This window comes from Ostrea edulis, chromosome 10 (genome assembly GCF_947568905.1).
Source record: "Ostrea edulis chromosome 10, xbOstEdul1.1, whole genome shotgun sequence".
In the NCBI taxonomy this organism is placed as follows: Eukaryota; Metazoa; Mollusca; class Bivalvia; order Ostreida; family Ostreidae; genus Ostrea; species Ostrea edulis.
In genome coordinates this window covers 10,991,954-11,018,654 of record NC_079173.1, presented here as the reverse complement: position 1 = coordinate 11,018,654, position 26,701 = coordinate 10,991,954, and the positions used below count along the sequence as shown (strand labels likewise).

General features: G+C 34.4%; 1 protein-coding gene across 2 annotated transcripts; it reads left to right on the top strand.

The window, feature by feature from the left end:
- Nucleotides 1-6,865: 6,865 nt before the first annotated feature.
- LOC125666799 (polycomb group protein Psc-like) lies at nt 6,866-26,396 on the top strand. Of its 2 annotated transcripts, none has more exons than XM_048900090.2 (10): nt 6,866-7,018; nt 9,643-9,759; nt 10,126-10,222; nt 15,243-15,298; nt 16,926-16,970; nt 18,961-19,036; nt 20,016-20,049; nt 21,197-21,295; nt 22,296-22,376; nt 23,155-26,396. In XM_048900090.2, the coding sequence occupies exons 2-10, from the start codon at nt 9,648-9,650 to the stop codon at nt 24,817-24,819; spliced, it is 2,265 nt and encodes a 754-aa protein (XP_048756047.1). In that variant the 5' UTR covers nt 6,866-7,018; nt 9,643-9,647; the 3' UTR covers nt 24,820-26,396. The 2 variants fall into 2 exon arrangements, with proteins under 2 accessions (XP_048756047.1, XP_048756048.1); XM_048900091.2 differs by having other exon boundaries at nt 6,906-9,499.
- Nucleotides 26,397-26,701: the final 305 nt, after the last annotated feature.

Below are 26,701 nucleotides of genomic sequence, written 5' to 3'. Positions count from 1 at the left end.
TAATATATATAATATATCCAACGATGACTAAGTACACATGATCCACATTTAATTAATTACACTTAGCGCTTTCGCCGTATAGTTCGGCTCTTCAGAGTGTAACGATCTTTAAAATAAGAGTACAACATACTTGTTATGACATTATATGTATGGCATTCTATTTCAATTAGTATTAGTGAGGGGGCTGTTTACGCATTTGAACAAAAAAGTAATGTTAATGGATTTGCCGTCGTCTAGTTTTAAGTACCAATGCAGGTGTGCTCCAAGGCTTTGTGCTTGACCCCCTTTTATTTTTGATTTATGATGTTGCACAAAATTATGTTATCTTTATGTATATCTCTAGGTCACATGCAGATGACAATTTGATATAACATACCGATGATTAAAAAATATTGAAAGAATGATCAAAGCATATCAGAAAAATTATATCATGATTGGTTAGTGAATTTTAATTTTTTGTTTTTTTAGCAATAATAATAATCAATATTATTCTACAATTATTTCAATTAAAACGTGTCTCAGTTCACTGCAATCTAGGACAATGTTTCCGCATGATTTAATCGTGTTGGTCTGTGTATATTAATACTACATAATGTAGTACACTGTAAATAGAGCAGAAATGGGACTTCTTTAAAGAGAAAATCAACTTTCGAATAGGATTTACCTTTTAAACCGTGCGACACGCTCAGGACAGAATTGGAGTATGTGACTGTTGTCAGACATTACAAAATAACGCACATGCGGTTAAGTAACGCATGCAGGAATCGTTTCGGATCCTCCCGACTTGGCCCCCAAAGAATCTTCACTATGCTAAGTATAGGCAATGCAAATATAAAGCAAACACTATTTCCAATTCATATTGACGAAGCACTTGAATATTTGTATAACAATGTTCTTTTTTAAGAAAACAAGACACGATACTCGTAATTATACTATCCACAAACGCAGACCCAGTTCTTATTATAGGTCATTCATATCGGATTTCCTGAGTACAGGAATTTCCTGAAGTTTGGAAATCAATGAAAGTATCTTCTATCTGCCAATTTCAAAAGAGCAGGAATGTTTTTCATTTATACCCTTAACTGTTGTTTTCAAAACCTTGGTGTGGTGATGTGAACTGTTCATTGTCTTCAAAGTTTAGTATACAGTAAATAGAGTAGATGAACTCTATATATAAGATACCATCTTTGCTATAAAAGAGTTGCATACGATAGTTCGTGGTACTATAGCTCTATATACTGTTTCGACAACTTCAATCAGTACTTGAAGAAAACTCGTCAATTGTAACAATGAAGTAGGTAATACCAAAACACCGAAGTCTAAATTCATCATCGTAATATTTTTGTTTGTAATTGTTTTTTATTTTATTATTAGCTGTCATTTTATCACCAAAAATTAAATTCAATGAAAATTGCTTTATTATACATATTCTATTTCAGTAATAACACACGTATTTAATTATTTCAAACACTTTTTAATCTCAAACCAGAGACACATGAATGTGTAATTTTGGTGATTAAATAATTATTCTCTTGCAAGACAATAATTCTTCCTTATATATTTCTTTACACTAAAAGCGGTTATCTAACATAGTTTCATTAGGTTTCTCTTGTTTTTGTACAAATAAATGTTTTATTAGTCATCAATATATATTCATATGCCATTGAGAGATTTTGAGAAATGTTTGCCATCACTTGAGTGAATTTCACAACTATTATATAAACGTTCTGTGCGGAGTACCATTATCATTTTCATATGCAAATTTTACACAACTCTTAGCTTGAAAGATTTTAGCCAGGAAGGACATGTATGCATGTACACACATATTAGAATTTCTATCTCTGTTATATCGCAGTCAGGGGCGGATCCAGGAATTGCGGTTACGGGGGGCGCAACTTTATGAGGCAGGGGGTCTAGGGGCCGCCTTTAGGCTCCCACTCGGTCCAGGGTGAAGCTCTGGTGGGGAACCAGAGCTAGGGCGAAGCCCCTGGATTTTACAGATTTTATAGGGCTTGAAATATGTCTCCTATCTAATCATTTGTACTATTTTCTATCATTTTTAATAAGGTGAAATTAATAAAATGACGAAAATTTTAAGAGTTCTTGGAAACAAATTGAGTTCTTCCAATAAAGTAATTCAATAAATCAAAAGATTTTTTCATCTATTTCTCCGGGAGTGGAAGAAAGTGTTGCTCCATTTTTGGAATTTCCTTTTAGCCGCTAATATGCCGTGCGATTTGTTTTCTTCCGCTGCGGTTGATGAAAAATATGTAACTTTAATATCACCTTTACAACTAAAAATTGACACTGGGTTATCTAGGAATGCCGGAGTTTCTTTATTTTGAAAGCTAGAAACCTTAAAATTTGTTTTAAAAAATGCATAATGTCCATAGAAAATTCATTTATCTATTAATAAACATTTCAATGTATTGAATTATGATACGAGAATGGCATGGTTTTTTTTTCAATTTTTTTATTTATTGTTTATCTTGTTTGTTTTTTTTTTTTTGTTTTTTTTGTATACCAAAATGTTGATTACAATATCATATTATCTGTTTCATTTTCAATTATGAATGCAACGGGTTAGACACTGTAACTCACAGAATAAATCCACAAGTTTATTTATATATCATAATTGTATCAAAACTCCCTTGTTTCATCATATAGTGATGGACACATACCGGTAGAAATAAATCATGATATTTACACCCACTACATTTTCCCTCAATATTCTTATTAACTCTTAAACTGAAGGTTAATTTCTCATAAAATTTCAACTTTTGAAATATGCTTGTAAACACTGCGTTTGAATACACTCGACCCAAAGCGTACCACACGGGTTTTATTTGTGAAATGAAGAAAATGTAAATCTAAGAATTGTGTTTCAGCTTTTGAAAGTATACGAGATGATGCATCGGTATTACACAAGGTATTGCATGTTCAAGAAGCGCGAGCATGCCTATGTGAAGAGGTTTATCATCTCCTGTGCTTCCAAAAACCGAAAGACACGCGATTAAGTCGAAAGACACGTGATTAAGTCGAAAACACGTTATGTCTCATGCACTTTGTACGCACAAGTCTGAAATGATTTTTTTTTTTTTAAATGTTAGTTCTCATGTATTACGCACTAACAATTTACACGGTATTATAGCATGTTAAAAATGAGTATTTATTCAATACCATTCATACATAGATTTAAAAATAGTAACATCGTGATGTCTTTTCTAGAGGTATATTGTGCATCTATTTACGAACTACGTGTCAGTAGAATATTCTAAATGCAGTTCTTTACATTGTATGACAATAACTTCTTGTCATACTTGCAATTTTGAATTATTTTTTTCTTCCTCTGTTGTTCAGCTGTATACATTTACTGGTAATGGCGTCCTTAGTTACAGGCCTTGTGTAAATTTCAATAAAATAAAATAAATTTTAAAAAAACCCAAAAAACAACAACCATCACGACCACACGTAATTACAGATAATACATATGCTTAAAAGTTATTTGACCTCATTTTGAGAAGTTATGAAAACAAACACAGCCCGTTTATATAGAAGATCAATACAGCCCATGTTTTAATTTTAAATTCTTCTCATAAAAGATAAAGATATGTCCTTAATACAAAGTTATTTTCTCGATTTGTTAAAAAAAAAAAAAATCACCATGATATATATTTTCAAGTGCGTGTATTAAAGTCTGAAATCATTAAATACATTGGACATTTCAGCGTAAAACGAAACTAATATCCAACATCACATGTTATACAAAATTTACACCGCCTAGTATTTATCTTTTTTTTTCCATTCACGTGCGAGTCAAAAGCTTAATTAATGTAATCAATAAGTTCGACACTGGATGTGTTTAATGAAAAAGGAAAATCCCAGAAGGTGACACATCGAATTTTGGGCTTACTAAATCATTTATCATTTACAGTCATTTACTCATGTGATGTTATCAGAAAAAATAATTTGAAATTCATTTCATGTCATTGGACGGAAATATATCAGGGAAATTCTATTCTACATCACAACCAGTATAATCTCATAGAGGAAATTCAATACCATTGTAGAAGAAATATATTAGGGAAATTCTGTTCTGTATTCTGGATCCCATCCAATATAATCTGATAAAAGGAATTTAATATCATTGTAGAGAAGCGAAGCTCAGACCAGAATTAACACTGGAAAGCAAAGGCACATTGCTTTGTCAATAGAACAGTATTTCATATCAAAATATTTACGTTTCCAATATTTTTTACAACTTGTAATGATAACCATTTTCCTCAAGAACGCGCTGCAGTTGTAAACAATGCGCGTATGAATCTTGATAAATATAGTACGTCTATTTTAACAGAAGAATGTAAATATAAGAAATAAACCAGTCATGAAGTATATCGGCGTGAAGCATGACAATTCATACCCACGTACATTTTCACTTTTAAGTAAAGTTAAAACACAGAGTAGGCTAAAGACTCCCAACTACCAGATATCTCTGGTAAATTTTCAATTTGTCCGGTAAAAGTAAGAACCTCATCTGACAAGCTGTCCTGTAGATATTAGCAGACAAACAAAAAAGGATTACATATGTGCTGTTTATTGGCTTTTATGCAAACGAAAACTTAGCCTGCATGGTAAAGATAACTTGCTTTTATACCACGAACTTGCCTTCCCAGAAATCGCAAGCCCACTCCGTGTGTGCACTGCATGTCATTCTACTTCCGATTTTGTACAACAAAATTGATATGAAAATTTAACCCCGTGTGATCAAAACATAAAGAGCTGTTAAACACAAGTTAATGATTTGAACTGTCACACCCAAGGCTTGAAAATAAAAGAATTTGAAACAATCCCACTGAGTCAGGGTTTTTTCTTTTTTTGAAATTCTGTCTGCTAAAATTTTAACTTGTCTGGTAAATTTTGTAAATTATCCTTAACCTACAGGACATAATGTCTAGTAGATTTTTACCTTCTTTCGCCAACTCTGAAAACAATACAAGTTAACATGCATAAATATACATGTAAAATCAACTGTTTCATTGAGAAAGGAAGAGGGCGACATATAGAAAAAAAATACGTACATGTCTTTATCATGAATTTTTTATTAACACAAATGAATCATACATGCATGTACAAATAAGTATACGACGCCATGGGCGCGTGCATTTCTAGTCATTTTCTTTCAAATCACTTCTTTTCTTAAGCAGCTTGACTTTAGATAAGTTGGACGCTAACGTATAGTCACGTCCAATGCAAGAGAGGTCTGCTAAATTCTATATCTTAATGGTGTATGTAAATGGTTTTGCTCAATACACACAAGTCATGATTTCCTTTTTAACAGGCTGTCTGAAAAGTTGACACATTTCTACGAAATTGCTAGGGAATAAATAATATTTATACACCAATTGTCTGACACTAGACGAAGAAGTATATGAAAATTTTCAGTTTTCTTTTTTCTTTCTTTCTTTTTTTTTTTTTTTTTTTTTTTTTTTTTACTTTTTTAATCACTGTTTTTCAATAAAATCGATTAAATGTTTAAATTTCAGGTCCAGAAATTTTATTTCAACTTTATTAAGCTACTTGGTTGTACAAATAAGAAAGAGATGTCTAATTCATGTTGTACAGTGTATATACTATTCGTGTAACATCTAAAACATATTGTCATGTACACTCTTTTAACCCCTTCATACTTATAACGTACAAGTATTTATGATCCATCCTTCTCTACTTCAGCTCTTGACTATTTTGAATAATCGTACTCTGATGACAAATTGTTGCAGACAACGAAACCGAAACTAAATATCGAATTGTTAATATAGATTTTAACCAAATTTTATATCCTAAAACGACCGATCCAGAGAATGAATTGATTAAAAGAGAAATTTGATCAAATATAAAGATTTGTGTGAAACTGCATATGGGTTCGATAACAACGCTTTACTTTATTGCTTTATTTTAGTGTCGTGCATCATAGATATGTACGCTAGATATACACAAAATGTCAGAAACTGGAAAAGAGATTTAATCAGATTAGAGCTTAGACATGCGTACATGCATGGTCATGCATAAATTTCCTCGACTTAATTCGCCTTTCAGATCATTATCAGCTTTATAAGAAGAAAAGGGGGGAAAACCGCCGTATATACTTTTTACTTTTATTTTAGCGTAAAATAAATATATGTTTGTCAGTATGTATATATAAATATTTCCTGTTTCATTTTTTTTTCCTCTCGTTTCCTATAAAATCAAAGACCTTACAACATAAAATTCATATTTATACATGTAATAATAACAATAATGATAATAATAAATAATATTAACAATTAAAAAAAACCCATAAAAAGCTAGAATGCTAAATTATATAGATCTAAATGTAGGCGATTAGGAAATAACTGTCATCGTTTTTATGCTGAGAGAGATGCAAATCAAACGTACGTCCTGATTCGATTGTTGTATATTTTTATACCACAAACAACCAAGCTAGAATTTATTTCTTAAATTATTTTTTGGAGTTAACTTTATAAAATGAAATAAAAATCATCCTGCCATTGTTAAACATTTGTTAAACGTTTGAGTTGTGTCTGCTCTATAATAAAATTCGTATCTAGATAATTTCATTAGCAGCAACTTTGGGGGAAAGGGGGAAATTATTTTCTTTTTAAATTATGACTACTATAGAAAATCACGGGGGAAAAATAGAATATGATAACAGAATATACGATGTACACGTAATTTCTCTGCAAAACGCTAAAGCTCTACATTCTGAAAAATTATGTACCATTCCATTCTAAAAATATCTAATGTATGCAAAGTTTTATGCAAAGTTTAAAAGCTGTAACAATGAGTACCAATGTGGTTGGCGAACCTTGGTAAACTGTATGAGAGTGATCATGTGACTCCCTGAAATGAACATGTATACAAATATCGACCCGGCAAAACGACGTCTGCTAAACCGTATGTTGTATAGCCTAGAGTTTTACCAGTATATGCACACCCTTCGGACTAAAGAAATTTTATCTAGGTAAGTTTACATTTTCTTGACTTTGGTATATAGATTTTAATCCATTTTACCCCCAAATATTGCCGTTTCAGATCTTGTATGCGGTAGAGTGCTCATAGCCTGAATATAATGTTGTGGTTTTAAGTCAACAAATATGGCGGCTACAGTTTACTACGTGTGTAGTCTGCTATGGTGATGTGTGAACGTTCTGTCACGGCATCTTGAGATCCTGTGGTGTTGCAAGTTTATCTTATTTTTCTGAGTAATTTAGTGCCCGACCATTGTCAATACGCGGGGTACGCATTTATCACTTTGACCAAATGAAAATTGCACAGCAACGCGAGATCATATACTGGAGCCCATGCATTTGCATATATTCATTTTATGTGCGTGTGATTGCATGCCTAGTTTACATATATCCCCCCCGAATCGCAACGTGTCATTTCCAGTTCTTCTGAACTAATAAAATAAAAGTGTATATCATACTACGATCAACAAGAAATTTACTGCGAATTTCAAATAGAAAATTAGCATTATGGACAGGTTGGATTTAGCATAATTGAAGTGGGTTTTTTTAATTGCGTGGAATTATAAAGGGGAGGGGACATCCACGAATGGCACACAAGGTGTAAAATTTCTACTAGTACCTGAACTCTCTTGACCCATTGATCGTGCGAATGATTTTTGAAGTATCCCCTGCACTCACGATTGAATGACACTGGTTGGGATCAGTATGATTATAAAACAATTAAAACTGAAATTTATGGTTTTCATATTAAGGAATATAATGTATTGTGACAGATTGATTTATGATATTGTAATAGAAATTCATCCTAGCATGCAAAACTCGAAATCATTGATCACCATCTTGGAGAGCGCATTGGACAGCCACGTGCCCAAATCATTGTTTTTTATGCCCAATCAAACTTCTTTCAACAAGTCTTCGCGCACTTGTTTATCTAAAGGGGAATCTAGCGGTAAAAAATGTGTAATCTGAGAATTAAAAAAGAGCAGCCCAAATTGCATTAGTCACGTGATAAAGACGTTTTCCTATGACAGAGAAATAAAACTAAATTTATTTCTTCCCGTTAAACATTGTCGAGCATAATTTTAAAAGTTTATTTATACCCAGGTGCATACAAATCAAGGATATCCGGGTTAAAATGTCACGGTTTCTCACGTAATATTTTGACGAATAAAATGCTTGATGTTAAGAAAAAGGAAATATTAAATGCGCCGAATCGGCATTCAAATTGTAGTATAACTTCTCTTAACGTCACATGAAAAAAAAAAAATAGATAAAGAGGAATTAAAATCGTTGGTGTAAGTAGTAGAATGGATTCAGATTGGCACATCTTGTAAATTATTTTAAAATTCGATCTCGATAGAAGTCGTTTCAGGAAGAAAACCATTATAAAGCTACATTTTTATTCTAAAACTCCATCCTGCTGTCCCTTTACAGCATTTTATGCAAATTCTGCGCAACCAATTTGTATTTATTAATTAGATTTGCATTGATGGAGGGTGAAAAATCGGCAATTCAATGAACAAGGCCTCGATTCATTTTGTATTCATTCGTTTTTCTCTTGACTAGTTATTGTGTTATTGCTTCCTATATTCTGAATGGGAAATTAACTTCGATCAAAATGGGATATACATGAAAAAAAAAAAAAAAAAAAAAAAAAAAAAAAGCTAGACTTGTTCGATATATTTGTAAGCTGAAGACAGTCGATCTCTGTCGTTTTGCGTTAGCGATTAAATCAGATTTTAGATTGAAAAATATCACTTATATTAAATTTGCTAGAAGCTTCTTTGATATTTTGTTGAGATTGGCAAAACAGTGGCCCGGGGGATAAATATACCTGAACGAGAGAGAGAGAGAGAGAGAGAGAGAGAGAGAGAATTGAAAATTTTTTTTTTACTGATTTATTATCGTGTTCAACTACAAATTGGAAATTTGTAAATTACACATGTTGTATAAGGTAGCGAGTTCATTAATGCATAATTTGCAGCACTTCTACCTCCTATGACGATGTACATTGGTTCGGATGTTGATAGTAGGCATTAGTGGTATACAGGGAATAATTAGAAAACGCAGTTCACTTAGCGCCACATTAGAAGCGCATTACGATGCTGAGTTTCACTCGTTTCTTTAATTAGCCATCGAGGGCGGGAAGGTTTTGTCCGTCACATTCATATATTCGTTCCTTTAAACATTTTGGAGACTGAGATAACGGGAAGAATTCGATTTAATTTAGGGATGATTCGAGTCGCGGAGACGTAGCGGTGGTTCATTATCCCCCTAAATGGATGATGAATTGTGGATCAGGGATTTTGATGAAGGGGTTTTATCGAGGCAGCAGCTGAGTTAATCTCATCTTTATCTACTACGACTTCAGGTTCTGACAAATTGTTTCCCGCCTTTTTGGAAAAAAAGGCTTCCTGAAAAATTCGTTGATCGATCGTCCATTTCGATATTTGGTGGATTTTTCGGACGTGCTCGTAATTAGGTTTTATCTTTTATAGCAAAAATCACTTTACGCCATTATGAGGCCATTACATCGGCCTGATTGGCTTTGTTTGAATTGGCGCTTTACGGGGTAATTGTATGATCCGATTTCATGCCATTTGGATTTTCTTTCCAGTCGCCATGATGAAAAGTGCCCGGATGCCAGTGCACGAGTTGAATCCGTATCTGACGTGTGTGCTGTGCGGGGGATATCTCATTGATGCCACCACAATCATTGAATGTCTTCACTCGTGTGAGTTCTCCAGAAATTGTGAATAATTAATTGATGGTATTTAATGAATGTAAGGACATGTGTACATGTAATTACAATTTTATTTAAAGTCATTTCATATGCATCAAATCTTAGCATTGATTAATTTATAGTTAACACGTTTTACTTAATAAATTCATGGAAATAAAAAGTCATATATAATTTGATAAATATTGTGATAGTCTTCCCTATTTTCAGTTTAGAAATTAGACATTCTCAGTGCAATAGGTGCTCCAGACATCGCGCTCTTCACGTGCCAGGGACATTATTGGATATCTATCATTTTTATTTATGTAGAATCATTTCAAGTACACTCTAACTGTAACAATACTATTTATTTTTGGTCAGTCTGTCGGACGTGCATCGTGCATTACCTCCATACCAGTAATTATTGCCCGGTATGTGAGTGCCTTGTGCACAAAAAGTACCCACATCAAAACCTGAGGTATGTCAATTCTAGTATTACAATCATAGTGACTAGCTAGGATGTGTGTTTTTTTTATCACTTATGTTGTAGAACACGAAATTCTTATTTTTTAATACACTGTCCAGCATATATTAAGGAGGTACTCTACATCGTCATAATGACTGACTTCCTTTTAAAACATGAATGAAAATATCAGCAATATTTGTCTATTCATTGAAAACATCAACGCCTAGCTGAGTAGCTCAGTAGGTTAGCACGTCGACTGCTGAACTTTAGATCACAGGTTCGAATCCAGCAGGGGTTTTAAAAATTTTCCATATTGCTTTCTACTAAAACTGCACTTCTTGACTAAATAAAGTAAATCTGAAAAATTTCAATTTCAAAATATTGTTGTACATATCATCCACTTTTCATCCATATCAAATTTCTTTGGTGTAGCATACCTCCTTAAGTTTACTCCAGCATGCTAGAAGTTCATGGTGATATATACTTTTGACTTGGCGCCGCTTCGAGGTTTATAAGGGACGTTAACCAAGACTCTTAACTTGCTGGAGTAATATTAAGTTCAGAAAAAAAATTATTTGTCAATGCAGGATGTATTCAATGTTTTTACCCCAAAAATGTACAAGTGAATGTATTCAATGTTTTCACGCAGAAAAATATTATCAGGAGGTTAAACCGGATGCTATGGGGAAAAGTTAGATTGCGCATGCGTGTACGTTTTCACCGGAGCCAACGGAACATCACTCGGCCCAATCGGAACCCCTCGCCCTTTGCTCCGTAAAAGGTTTAAATCAAATACAAAAATGACTTAATTCTGACGTTAAAGGTCAAAGCTACAATTAGGTCTACATATATCATTACGGCTTTAGCAATGTGGGGATCCGGGTTAGAATAGGTCCTCAGTACCCCTTTGCTTGTCGTAAAAGGCAATTAAATGAGGCGGTCCTTCGAATGAGACCGCAAAAACCCAGGTCCCGTGTCACAAAAGGTGTGGCACGTTAAAGATCCCTCCCTGCTCAAAGGCCGTAAGCGCCGAGCTTAGGCTTAAATATAACAGCCTTTCACCGGCAATGGTGACGTCTCCATATGAGTGAAAAATTCTCAAGCGGGACGTTAAACAATATAAAATCAAAAATATAATGAAATATTTGCATGTTTCAAGATTAAATTTGAAAAACCTGTTTTAAAGACATTTTCACCAACCTAGACTATAAATGCATGCCTACGGTCCACACATTGCAGTCCTTTTGTTTAAGGTCAACAACTTGGTATATGCATTTATTTACAGAATATGTTATATGTACAACACATGTCGCTATAATAGACTAATTTTTAACTTATCCATTGTATCATCAGTGGTTTGTCGGACCTTTTCATGGTCAAGCATAGTTTGAAAATTACAAAAGACAATTTTACAACACACCAGTTCGCAGATGTAGAAACTGGGGACAAAAAATGTAATTCCCCTGAGGGGCAAGACATGAAAAATTATCAAGTGAAATCAAACTTTATACAGTATAGAAACTAACAGGGAAGAATGTGTTGCTCAATGACAGAGGGTATATAAACAGCAATATAACAATAAAAGCTATGGGGCATGGTTATATATTATGATTTATGCTAGAATTTGCAAACTTTAAGTATCCGAAACAGATCTTTATTATTAGATAATTTTATTTTAAAAATTGTATTTTTATGACATTTGCTTCAATAACCCCATTGAGTCACTCGCATACTCAATATTTGCACGCATTGTTTAAATATTATTTTTTCATTTTGTTACTTTATTGACAAATTACATCATGTCAATGTTTATACAGTATAAATTCGTTCCTGAGAGAGATAAAAATACTGACATGTTTTAGGGTAGCAGCTCTTTAGCCTTCAGGTACCTTATGATCCAAATAAAATAAATATACAGTACATTAGATAAATAACTAAGATAAATATTTGTGAATATAAACTTTAGATAAATACTAAGATAAAATCTTTTTAAATACAACATATCAGGACAGTATTATTACTGTTTTCCGTTACTCCCTATTAAATGTGTTTGATGTTTGTCGCCATTCATTACTCTGATCATTGTTTTCGTCAGGATCTGGGTTAGAAAAGGTCCTCAGTACCCCTGCTTGTCGTAAGAGGCGATTAAATGGAACGATCTTTCGGATGAGACCGCAAAAAACCGAGGTCCCGTGTCACAGCAGGTGTGGCACGATAAAGATCCCTCCCTGCTCAAAGGCCTTCCGAGCATAGGCCTAAATTTTGCAGCTCTTCACCGGCAATGGTGACGTCAAAGATTCTCGAGAGGGCCCTGAAACAATTTACAATCAATCAACTTTGATCATTGAGTTAAACACTTCATGGTCTTTATCCAACAATCCCTAAATGATCGAAATAAAGACAGATTTCTTGTACCTTACATGTGATTGCGAAAATCTGTTCGGCTTTGTATTTCTATGAGCAAAATTTCCATTTATTCTTTCCAATGGTTTGTCATTAATAAATCAAATGTTTTAATTAATGTATTTTATTTCTCAATTAAAGCACCTAGACATAAAGTCTGTAGATTACAAATATGAATAAACAAGGAGTAATTGTCCACGTGGTCTGTATTATAAGGGTATACAAAGAAGGGAAGTAGTGGGGGTGATATTTACATTTGATACTCCGTGCATTTAATATTGTTTGTACATTCATATATATATATATAACAAACAACCATGTTATTTATATTCTGTATTTGTTCAAAAAGTAATTTCAAATTTAAGAATGAAAATGCGGACATAGGTTGAATACTTATTATCTACGGTAAATCATAAAGTATTTAGGTCATATATTTTGAAATACACACTTGTGAACAGTATCGATGTTTCTTAGCTATATGCCTTATATATATTGAAAATTGATGCCCAAACACAACCAAGTAAAGTCAACAGCGTCAATTATCACGCGCGGAGATACCAATTTTTATACACGTGAAGGAAAAAAAAAACCCAAACAGACAACACATTTCCCGAGGAGAAAATTGTCGGGAGGTGTTAAAACTATTTTGAATATCAAAAGTAATATTGTGGTACGAGTTGTTAAAGTAAAAAAATATCAGCTATGACTTTGACGGAGTAGACGGCTGGCGGAACTTGACAACCAATTTTTGTTGTAAATAGGTGTCTCACCAAATTAGCCTTCCGATAAGTAGTCTGTGATGTACTTGTTGAATGGGGGTGAGATTTTGGAGGACGTTTTTAGTAAACAGTGACAGTATAAACAAAGATATCAAAAAACGAAAACCTCGTTTTTTCTTCAATGTGACAAATACTTGCTTAAACATTAGAATATGGTATTATGACTTCCGCTAAATTTCATTGATGGGAATTAGGCATGTCAAAAATTATCAACGCAGGTATTTGCTTTGTGTGTTGTTTTTTATTTATTTTTTTTCGTTGTTTAGAGGGTATCTTCATATTTTGGCCTTAATGTCCTAATGTTAACAACAGTTTCCTCCTTCGAGAAGACACAGCCGTCTATTAATTTTGGAGAGAGAGAGAGAAAGAATTTGCTTTTATATCATGTTTGCGATTTTGGTAGACTAATCATAACTTTCGTTAGAAATTTATTGGCGCGCATTGAAAGTATATATTATAAAAATCAAAATCGATAAAGAATTAAGACGTGAACCGTTGGCGAACGATGCTGGTCGTATAATAAATAGTGTATTAATTGGATGTTTTTATCTGGGGTAGCGGGATCTGGCCGAAATCTTTATCTATAACGTGTCACAAGAGATACAACGCCCGCCAAGATCGCTGGTCGTAATGGCGGGCAATGGCCTCATTATGAACAAGGGGGAAATTTATTTGCACATTAAATGACGGATCTCTTTCAAGGATATTTTTGTTTGTAGCATTAGGGTAAAACACATTTGATGATACCCTAGCGAAGAATAAGTCTACATTTATGAATTATGTAATATACGATCTAAATTTTGAATTAATCATCTAAACAATAAATGAAAAACACTAACTAGACATATCATTTATCTTTGTTCATTTTCCGCGATTTTTTGTTGTTTGTTGATTGAAATAAAAAGTAGTATTTATACTCTCGGTTTTCAAATATCTCTTTCTCAGATGAACGTCTTGTGGCAATCATCTCTGCTTCTGCGATGAAAGCGATATATATATATATATATATATATATATATATATATATATATATATATATGAATGTCAGATATGTACAGAACATTCAAGAAATTCGATGCACGAGAGGATTTTTCTGTTGCGATATGTCTGCACTCGAGGTTCGAAAATGAATCCGTATATTTGACCTTAGTTTGTGATCACGTTTTATCTATAGCTATCCTGTTAAACTAAACGTACACTTATTATTTTTTGCCTTTTAAACACATACTTAGGAGATAGAATTGGTGAATAATGAACGGATTGCAGAAATCTTTACCGCATTATATACGTATTTATTGATGCAATAAATACGTATATAATTCATAGCCATGGAAGGAGGGAATGATATCCTCGTACAGTCAAGGAAGCAATACCCTCGCAGTGATTTTATCCCTTGAGTAAATAATTACCGATTCTGAAATTACTACGCCAAATGACACATTATTTTCTTTTTCTCCGTTACCTTTGCACATTAGATTTATCACAGTTCTAGTATTTGTATTTCGAATCACGATATCATACCTCTGCTTCACCTCTCTTTGGGGGGCCTGTGGTGAGGGGGAAAAGCGATATCATACCTCTGCTTCACCTCTCTTTGGGGGGCCTGTGGTGAGGGGGAAAAGCGATATTATGGCCATCATCCTAAGGTTTTGGCATATTATGATTAGTTTCACGAAGTCCAAGCTGTGACGAGAGCTGCAATTTGTCCTATAAAAGGAAAGGTTTCGTGTTGAATTTTCAACACGTGGTAATCTGTGCTAAAACAGTGTAAACATTTATAAAGTTTGTATGCGTCATGTTGTATTATTTGTATAAAACGTTTTTCATGTGTGTGTGTGTGTATGTTGTAGATCAGACAAGACGCTACAAGACGTTGTCTATAAACTGGTTCCTGACCTCTTCATGGGTGAGTGAAATTACATGAACCTACTGTCATTTTTTCATTAAAAAAATATACAACTACTTTGAAAACTTCTCTGGGATATACTTACATTCATTTGTTTTTCCCCTGATCAACTTTATTGTAGTGTTTTGCGTTCATATGGCAATTGTGCGTAAAGACGTTCACGATGCAAATCCATGGTCACGGCGGGTCACGTGTTGACTGCAGCAACTGTCATATTAATCTAAAACATTTGTCGTTTTAAACAAAGATTATAAACGAAACTAAAAGCGCCAAAAAAAAAAAAAAAAAAAAAAAAAAATGATTTTTCTGTAATATTTTCAGTGAATTATTGCACAAATTCTTAAGAAAGAAAAAACAAACTTGGGACTTTTACGCCAATCAAAAACTCATTGGATCACCTGTTTTAATGTGTTTTTACTTTACATAGGCCTGTAAACATTATAGTTGTAATATTGCAGACTTGATGATAGATCAAAAATCGCATCTCTTGATGTTGATATAAATGCATGGAATTGATTTGCTTTAGTTTTTAAAATTTCGTTAAATAGTGGGATATGTTGCACTTGTCCATATGCAAAAACACATAAGTAGATGCACACCTGTTTCATTTGTGTCGTGGTCACTTCAGTGTACTCAGATGACCTATAAATATAAAAAGTTTTTATTTTAATTGGATTACAGTATTCTCACATAGTACTATCCATTCTTATCTTTACTCGCATGCTGACTCATTAAAATTTCATGCGAGGTATATTCTATAACAACAATTTAGCTATCCTCATTTTGATTGGCTAATGCACTTCACGTTCGAGGTAATTAATCAAGTGTTGACAAGATGAAATAGCCTACATGTATAAAGAATAAAATGTGAGGTTTGAGCATTGCAGGGGGAAAAATAAACGTTTTACGCGCGTCATTTAATTTTTCTACAACGCTGACAACGGACATCTCCCCAATGTTAAGTGGGACAGTCACGGGATCAAATCCCGCGAAGCCCATTGGATTTCTAAGTGGATCACGTACCGCCGCGTTTCCTACATTGTATCCCAGTGAAGTTTTTGAAATTGTTATTGATTACTATAATATATTCTGTATGCATTTAAGACGGACAGGCTATTGTAGATTGTAGCTCTAACGAACCCACCCTACATCTTGACGATCAATGCGATGACCCAGAAACAAAAATAAGGTTCTCGACTATTCACCTTTGTGTGGTGTCATTAAATATGTAGTTGATTAACTACTTAGGGACTGAGAATTTCTGTCTTCAATCTAAGAGAATATGATTGTAGCTAGATGTGAATTTGAGATGATCGATTGGGACGAAGTTGAACAATTTGAGGAATATCGAGCGGGACATGAATTAGGTCCAGCTAATTGCGATATCGTACTGAGCTAGCCTTCCTTTTCCAGCAACAATGTACTCATCAGTCACGTGACGTCCTTGTCGTATGTGTTTTATAATGATCGATGCGCCTACTTAAAAATTAAATGATCAAAGAAGCAGGTGCTTTTAAAAGAAGTAAGGGCAAACGTTACCCGTCCACAAACTTACCCTTGTACGTTTACAGTTCAACCATAAATAAATCTATACGTTTTAATATGGCTATTTGCGTTTTATTTACAGAGGAAATGAGGAGACGGCGGAAGTATTACAACGTCAACACAGATGGTAAGTATCCTTAATTAATCCCCCCAACCCCCTCTTCCCACGCACCCCCACCCACCAGCAAGCTCGTGTTGTTTAGACGTGGAAGTAAGGGGTTGGACGTAAGCAGGAGGGTCAGCTATGACGCTCACTAGAAAGCGCACTGCATGTGGTAAATTCAGTTTGATTTATCAACTAACAGTGTCCTATAAATACGTGTATAGAAATGCTGTTCGCTGGGGTCCTATAAATACGTGTATAGAAATGCTGTTCGCTGGGGTCCTATAAATACGTGTATAGAAATGCTGTTCGCTGGGGTCCTATAAATACGTGTATAGAAATGCTGTTCGCTGGGGTCCTATAAATACGTGTATAGAAATGCTGTTCGCTGGGGGTGTTCAAACTGGTGCTTATTTTAGTTTCATTCAACACCTACTTTGGGGGATTGAAGTATTCTGACATCCTTATACAAATGAATTTGGGATCAAGCCGCATTATTAATTACCCGATTTCTGTAACGCATAACGTTAATCGGAGATAAGGCACGTGTTGAAGTATGCTAGAGAGTTTTAAATGTTCTCAATGTTTTGTTCCGCACAAATGCTAAAATACTTTTTCTGTATGTGTTTTCCCATGCTTAGATACTAAAATATTTTCTCCATTATAGGTATTTTATCATTCTTGTGCAAATGGGGACCTTTTTTTTTTTTTTTTTTTTATTTACATAACATAGTCACACTCTACAGTGCTTAATGTTACGTGAAGGAAGTCTAAGGGATCGTGGGAATTGTTCAGACCAAACATCATCATTCAGATTAATTATTGATCTGAAAATAATCTACAATCACCATGGGAATTAATTAGGATGGAAATATTTCTTCCTGTTTCGTGTTTATCTGCAGTTGAATAATATCTTGTAAATTTTAAAATGTATAAAATTCCCAGAAATGTGTTGTAAAATGACGGGCAGTAAAATGAACAGCTTGCTGCTGTTGATACAATGTGACGCCAAGATTTGATTAGACTTGATATAAAATTCTGTAATTTGAATAACAAATTCGAAATATGAAAAGATCATCTACACATGCACATATCGAGATGTTGGTATATGGTAGCAAAAATTACATACTAGGATGTTAATTTATTACATGTATTAGTGGTTTGTTTTGTTTTCCAAATTTTTTGGTATGTTTTTGTTTCGTTCTGTCTTTTTTATAAAAACCATTTTATGCGATAACGATTGTAACGATCGATCTCCATATGAAACAGATTTTCTCGAATCAGTATTAGATATCTGAATTCTACATTCAAAATATATGTAAGCAAATAGAATTTTCAGGGTTTATCTTGGACTATTTTTATCTATAAAATAATATCAAATATAATGAGAATTAGCCATTATAGAGTTTAAATTTGCTCCAGTAATCCCCTGCGTAGCGTTGATTTTGAGTAAATATTGTCGTAAAATCTGAACTTTCTTTTACACTTCCCGGTGCGTTTGAATCGTGTTGATTTCTGCAGCTTAAAGTAGATTATCATTAAGGTGGTAACCCCCGCCATTTATCATCATGATAGCTTCGTGGTGATCCCATTTTTCAAGTCAAACCTACCATGGCACCTTGTCAGTCACATTCTACGACTTTTCCTCCCCCATCTGTTTTTTTTTTTCTTGCTAGTATATACGATTTGGGGTTTATCTGTTTGATTAGACATTTGATGGAGAGCATTTATGTTTGAATTGTGGGCTTTGCTATATATGATATTTCATATACTACTCCTTTTCCCTAGAGAAAACATCTTAATGTCATAATTTGTAAATGTTAACGAAGACATTTAAGTGAAAATTGTTTGTTAAATATTTGAAAGAATATTTGATATTTATGCTTGTAAAAAATGTCATGATTTGAAAATGTTAACCTAGACTTTCACAGAGGATTTAGATCGCAAATAGCTTACATAATGTGCATCTTTACGTGGGTCGTCCGTCTAACAACGTTTTTTCTTGTTATTTCAGATTCACAGCGCCGACTGGGGCGTATTATTTTCTCCCCGGAGGAGAAGATCAGTTTATGCATGAGATTATGTACAAGGTCAGTGATACAATTACACAGTGTTAATGTGTGTTTAAATATTTCATTGTGGTAGTAACGACAGCCAGACAAACACCCCGATGTTTTTGTGAAGTGATGGAGACGACATGGAAGTCGTTGTCCTCTATACTGGTAATAGAAAGACTCATTATGCAATGATTAGTCTTACGTGTATGTAGAGATTTTTTCTTTCCGCAAATTAGTGATGGGGGAGATTATTTACGAGTTGCATTCGCCAGTAAACCCTACCTTTACACTTAAAATGTATTTAAATACTGACTGGTTCGCAGCAAAAAGTAATGCTCGCGAATCGGGCGAATATTTTTCAAACGTGAATAAAAGCTTGTTTTACAGCATCTATTACTAACATAGTTTGAAACTTGTTTGTTCATGTACAAAATGTAATTCTCCATTAGCAACTGAAAGTCAAATGAATATTACTATGATTTTATCAATATTCCTGGATAAAACATTTTGTGGATTAGTGAGAAAAACAATATACACAGTGCTGTTGAAATGAACGAACGATGTGCCACGTTGTCACTTGATGTCGTGGCATTGTGCGACCACGAAATATGTGAAAACTATGTTGAAGGAAAAGGAAAATTGATAAGCTACACACACACACACACACACACACATATATATATATATATATATATATATATATATAAAATCAGAATGACACATTCCATAAAAAACAATCATTTACTGCTAGCGCTTTCTCCATGTCTACCTGGTTCATCAGGCAGTTCAAAAAGCTTCTGAAGATTTGAAATGAAAGGCTAAAGGTTTACTAAACGTCTTCGTGTATCTTTTTTTTTTATTTTCTACCTATACTTTTACCGATCATTGCGAAAAGTAATTATTATCTAAAAAGACTATATATATATATATATATATATATATATATATATATATATATATATATTGTAAGGAGAAGTAGAATAACTATATTGAATGTTCTCTCATGTTGTAGGCGGGTCTGTGAAAGCAGTAATCAGGATTACGAGGTATGTGTTATTGTTACATGGTATGCATTAAGGGTTGGTTGTTTGTATATTGTTTAACGTCCCACTCAAAAAGTTTTCATTCACATGGCGAGAGACGTCACCACTGCCGGTGAAGGGCTGTAAAATTTAGGATTATGCTCTGCGCTTACAGCCTTTGAGCAAGGAGGGGTCTTTATCGTGCCACACCTGCTGTGACACGCAGTCTCAGTTTTAGCGGTCTCATCCGAAGCACCGCCCCATTTAGTCACGTCTTACAACAAGCAAGGGGTACTGAGGACCTATTCGAATTTGGATCCCCACCGGACTGTATTATGAGATTACGAGGTCTTTATGGGACTTAAGTCCCTAGAAAGTTGAAAAAATCTAAGAATAAAATTTGAAAATTCTTAAAAATAGATTTGATCATTAACATGTTAATTTTGAATATCCAAATCCATTGGTTTTGTTTTTGTTTATTTGTTCGGTGACCTTGTGACTTCCATATGGGAAATATTTTACTCAGAGACGCCTTGAGCTTTAGGGGAAGTGTCACAAATTTTCGATTTCTACATAGTGTTCAGGGTTGTAACAGCGAAGATTCTTTATCGTGTCAAGGCCTGCTATGACATATCGGGGTCTCTTAAGGTCTCGTTCGATGCACCCACAACTTCAATGACAGTATGAATCGTAAATCCTTACTGCATGAAGTCAGATAAACTGTTTTAATGAATACACAAAATGCGATACACACCCATTCACTTTGTAAGTTTATAACTATTAATTTGCTGCAACTTAAAACTCATGTGACATAATAGCACTAAGCTGTCGATTTTCCTTCAAAGAATAATCTATGATGTTACGTAATGTTTAAGATATTGGGAATGACAAAGGTGGTATTGTCAGAGAAACAAGGACAGGAAGAGATTTGACCTGTCAATTAGGAAACCTTATTTTAGATTAAAGAGAATCCAGCTCATTTTGAAATTGTCACAACTATTGCAAGCTAGCAAAGGTGACATATACCGTACGTGTAACCGCCAATGTTATGGCATACTTATATAGACTTAACAGATTTACCAATGACTAGGAAACGAGTAGTAACAAAGATGAATTTGTATATTATTTTTGCTTGCTTAACGTTATTGACCTTTGTCCTTTTGACCTCTAGTTTCAGGATAAACGGTACCTCCTGTGTCCTGCACAGATGAGTGTTTACCATCTAAAAAAGTTCCTGCGACTGAAATATTCCTTGTCAGACAGACTAGAGGTAAGGTTAATTCCAATAAAAAAAAACAGGGCATTTTGTTAAAGGGCGGTTGAATCACTTAATTCATGGAGATAACGAAAAATTGAGAAAATGAAAGCCCACTTAAACGCACTTCAAAGGATCTGGATCAATTCTTTAGTTTAGTGTCTAGGCTATTTTGTTCCATATGGATGTATGCATATCGATCGTTGGTAAATTTTGTTTGAAGAAATCAATATTTGTTATCTTTTATTTAATCAAATTAATCAACAGGAAGACACCAGTACAGTAGATTTCACGTGCTTATTGCATTTTTAAACACATATCACTATTTAGCATTTTTCCTCATACTTCAGTATCCCCATTAAACAGCTTAGGAATTCTTTTTTTTTTTAAATGCACGTGTTATATCGTTTCCGTTAAAGTTGTAAAATAGTTCCTTATGGGTCACATAGTTACCCGTTAACGTTGTAAAATAGTTCCTTATGGGTCACATAGTTACCCGTTAACGTTGTAAAATAGTTCCATATGGGTCACATAATTAGGCAATATTATCCATATTTTGTTGATATTGAGGTTTGTTTGCGTTGGTATTTGTTGATAAGGAACGATACAGGGCTCACACCGGATGTGAACTGTCAACAGGGGATGCTTACCTCTCCTAAGCACGTGATCCTGGTCCGTGTTTGCTCTACTCTCAATTTTGTATTCTTTATAAGATTTATGAGATTGATCACTGTTCGTTATCATTTTTTCATGAAATGGAAAGAATTAATAAGTGGGAATTTTATTTATTCAGAGTACCAACATTCTTCCGATACCTGGTATTTTAAAGATCACTATATACAGCAAATACATGGATTGATGATAATGTCATTTCGTTATCCAAAATACGTGATGTTATATAAAAAAAAAAGAAGAGAGAGCTGTTTGTGGTAGTGTCAGCATGCGATGATTGAAAGACATGGCGGAATTTTGTCAATTTTAATTTATTTTGATAAATTGTGCAAATGGCTTTTAGGTGGAGCTATTTCACGTGGACGAGGTGCTGAGAGATGAATACAGTTTGGTGGATGTTAGTTACATTACGGGATGGACAAGGGTGTGTATATGTACTGGTAGACATAGATAATGTATGTGACAAAACCCAGCTAATAATTGGATAGACGAGGTTAGGTCGTTTCAGACAGTAAGGATGGTGAATGAAATACTGGTATTTAGCTTATAAAGGCATCACCGTATAAATGACGGTATTATAAAAGATTATTAAGTATGGTCATTATGACATGTACTTTGTCACCGATAAGGTACATACGTTTTTTTGAAAGTTGATATGAAATTAATTAAAGAAAATATGTAAAGGAAATTGGGCTTTTTCTGCGAAATAAGAAAAATGGCATGTGCGTAATTTTTTTTTAAATTAGCAATAGAAGATCAGAAAAAAAGCTTTGGCCCCATTATGAAATATCATCGTAAATGCCAAATTTGATAAGGAACAATGCCCAGCACGGATGATACAGTTTTGAAATATCTTTGACATGGAATCTAGCTAACTTTATACTGACTTGAATAAAGAAGAACTCGCTAAGACTCTATTGTAATGGTATCACAAGAAAAATGTTAACACTGAGGTCATTCTGTTTCCATAATATAAAGAAACATTGCTTAGTTTGGGGGGAACAAAATGAAAGCAAAATAAGCATTATCAGAAGTACAGCGTTCATGGCAAATTGACAACAATGGCCAGATGTTTGATAAACTGATTAAGAGGATGTGTGACTGATATTATAGTGAAGACATTATATCATTATAGACTCCCGAATTTGACAGTATGTGATTGAGGTTATGTATATGTAATATCTAATCTTTGCTTCACACAGGAACATATGATGGTGCTGAATTATGCATTTTATGAAAACTCGAACAAGAAATTCAAAGGAAATTCATATAGTGGTGCTGTATCACCTGGCAACGAGGACTCTGGGATAGAGGACGAGAATTCAAATCAAGACGAAAATAACCCGGATAAGAACCACGTGACTTCTCAAAGCTCACAAGCATCGAAGGAAAACGACAATCAACAACCATCAGATGGTGACGGAAACGCGCCCGATTCACCACCAACAGATGAAACGGAAAAGTTGGAAGAAGACGCCGCTGGTGCAGTAGATACGACGGAGAAAGATGCAAGTGCTGATATAAAGCAAGATACAGTCAATCTCGAAGGAAAAGAAGAGGTACCTGAGCATGCTGAAAAACAAAATAGTGGTACAGACGCTGAGAAACACAAAGATGTTCGTGAAGAATCCGGAGGCAAAGAGGGGGAAATGGTATCGCTAAACTTGCCTAGTAAAACTTCTGACCCCCAAAGAAAAGTAGATGTGCTTGAAAAAGACAATCACGCAGTAGAAGAAAAAGAAGAACCAAATTTTATTCGGACAACCACGGGTCGTAAGAGCAATAGCGTAGCCATTGAAGATGATGAGGGAGCGCTACAGATTGTTATTGATGACTCAAAATCAGAGAAAAGCTCGGATGATTCTGGTATACAGGTGTCTGAGAATAGCCCTAATGAAAATGACAGTGTGTGTTCAAATGAAAGTCGGTCTCCATCGGTGCCAATCAAAATCCCTCATCCAGAAATGTTCAAACCACCCATCTCGTATCATAATGGCGAAGATCAATCGAAGTCCCCAAAAACATCCACACCATTCCATTCTTTGAATAGTCCCAGTAGTAAATACCCGAGGTTTACCGAGTCTTTAGTGTTTAACGATTCCGGCTTCTCATCTTACAGTTCTGTCAACGATTCCATTGCACAAACGTCGTCTTGTCCACAAACGGATTTTGACACGGATGAAATATGGACGGACGGTGTGATGGACCTGTCAAAACCAAAACCAAAAGGTACTGACTGCTACCAAGATGTGAGATCTTCTGTTGCTGAGGACGAGGATGAAGAAGAGGTAGAGAAATACACGTACGTAGTGGACGGTTTGGAAGAAGGCGATGGAGACATGGAGGTAGACTCAGGCTATGCAAATGAGGACAACACCCCAGAAAGATACTCTGTTTTGTCTCCAGATCAGAACGAGGTTACATCCACTCGAATGGAGCATATACCATACCAAATTCCAGCCATGGTGGGAAAACCTCAGTTTTATACTCCAAAGTTGTCAGATTCCTCAAATTTATTATGGAAAGGGGAGAAGATTGAGGATGCATCGAAGAAATCTTCCAGTGGAAAACACCATAAGAGGAGAAAGTCTTCCGAAAGTTCCAAACATAAAGTAGTTTTCTCAAACGGACATTCAAAATGTACCGACGTATGCAATGGACATTCAGTGGAGCCTCGCTCTGAAAGTTCCACGTATAAAAAGCACCAAAGCGAGAAATTTATTCTGAACCAGCCACGTTGTGAAAAACTGATCATCAGTCAGCCTCGGTGTGAAAAGGCGCCAAAAAATAAACCTCGTTGTGAAAAATTGGTTGTAAAGCTCAGTAAGGAAAGAAACTCAGAAAACTATACAGCAACAATGTCATAAATCAAGTGTGTTTCATCTGTGGTTAGGTGGCGCAGATTTCTTTGTTATATATGTATATTCCACTGCCATAAAACTTTGTTCCTAGATATACAATCATCATTAATTGTATAGTGCATGATTGTTGTGTTATCCAAGTGTTTATACTCACAAATTCACCCAAATATCAATACAGAAAGGAGGACGGTGAAATTCCTATACATGTATATAAAGGAGTGTATTTTGAAAGAAATCTATGGAAGACAGAAAGTGACATAACATCTGGATTATCTAAACAATGGCTAAACCACATGTTTTAGATAGAAAGATGCCTTTAGTTGTCAAAAGGTGAACTTCTTGGTCAGACTGGAAGAAAGTTGTTTTTACAAAACAAGAGGCATATGTCGACAACCTTCATATCGGTGCTGTGTGAACCATTGAGAATCATTTTCTAATTTTGCTCGCTTGTTTCGAGTAATGTTGTGTAAGTAATAAGTAATGCAGGGCAACAGGTCACTTATCACGCTACACTGTAATGTGTTCTAAAATCCATGAATCCATATTATCACATGTTGACTTGTATCGTGAAATATATTTTAAGGTTGTTGTCTTTTGATGTGCACCTTTTTTTATTATTCATTTACAGTCTTTGAAAATGGGTTGACATATTTGAAGAAATTACGCAGCAAGTACATATCATGCATATATCAATTCAGATTTTCGCTTTCTCTACCATTTCTATATGATATATGGTATGGAATTTTCAGATGTTTGTGCTGTGCATATGTGAAGTTTAAAAACAGTGTTATGGAATGGTATGGTAAAAGATGGGATTAGAGAAAATAAGCTTCCGTTTGAAAAGAGCCCGACTCGGTCCAGGTGTATATTGTGCATGTACTAGTGTACTCAAGTCAGCAATAATTAAGCAAACTATTGGAGTAATAATGTTTAAAAGAATATATGTCGAATTAGTTTGCATGTATTATATGGGGGTATACACACAGTGGGAATATAGGATAATTTGCATATATTTCCCAGAATAACAATAGACACTATTCTTTATAGAGTATAATTTAACTTTTATAAGTAAAGGTTTTTATATCGTGTTGGAAGGTCACTTGCGTGTTACATTGTTATAAAAAATTACAAACAATGAAAATAGGTAAATGCAAATATATGGAGATGAAAGAAATAAGGCATATAATTAACAAAAGGCTCGCAGTGTAGGGGGAAATGTTTGCATTCTCCACCTTTATATAAAGGAGTACGGTTTATGTGTTATTGAGGTTCCATGAAGGAGTCTGTTAGAGTTTTATGTCAATATGTTATGGTACATGCAATAACTTTTTATACACCATTGTAAAGGAATGCAGCATTAGTGCTATATATCTATCTTTCTCTCTTTCTCCAGAATTAATGTACATTTTTAGACGTTACGATGCTTGCAATATGAGGAGTTAGTAGACTGAAGGACCATGTGAGTTGTTAAGTGTGATTTTTTTTCTGTTGTTGGTGTTCATGATAAATGTTTATATCATAGGTTTTTTCTTAGATCACTTCGTTAAAATTACAGATTTTGAATAAACCCCATTCTGTTTACAGATTTGTTAATTGTTTTCTTTCATATAGTTATACTTGTATTCCAGTGAAGTATCTTAAGTCGTTCAACCTCTATTCTTTCCACCGTATATTTCACTGGAAACATTTTTTGCCTCCACCTTGAAATGACCTGGAACATATAGTGTCATTCATTTCCTTCTGTCATATTTAGTTTTCCTGTGATTGCAGAAAATGAGCTACGTTTTGGTATGTCTCTTTAGTTTGATGAAGTTGGGATAACGAATGGCGATCAATCTTATAATTCCTATAAAGAATACGAAATCAGGAGAAGGACGAACACGGATCC

Excerpts from the sequence above, each read along its gene's own strand:
- LOC125666799 (XM_048900090.2), top strand. The coding sequence starts at position 9,648 with ATGATGAAAAGTGCCCGGATGCCAGTGCACGAGTTGAATCCGTATCTG. Across the intron at positions 20,050-21,196 it reads GCAGTAATCAGGATTACGAG|TTTCAGGATAAACGGTACCT; the intron begins GTATGTGTTATT and ends TTTGACCTCTAG. Across the intron at positions 22,377-23,154 it reads ACATTACGGGATGGACAAGG|GAACATATGATGGTGCTGAA; the intron begins GTGTGTATATGT and ends TGCTTCACACAG.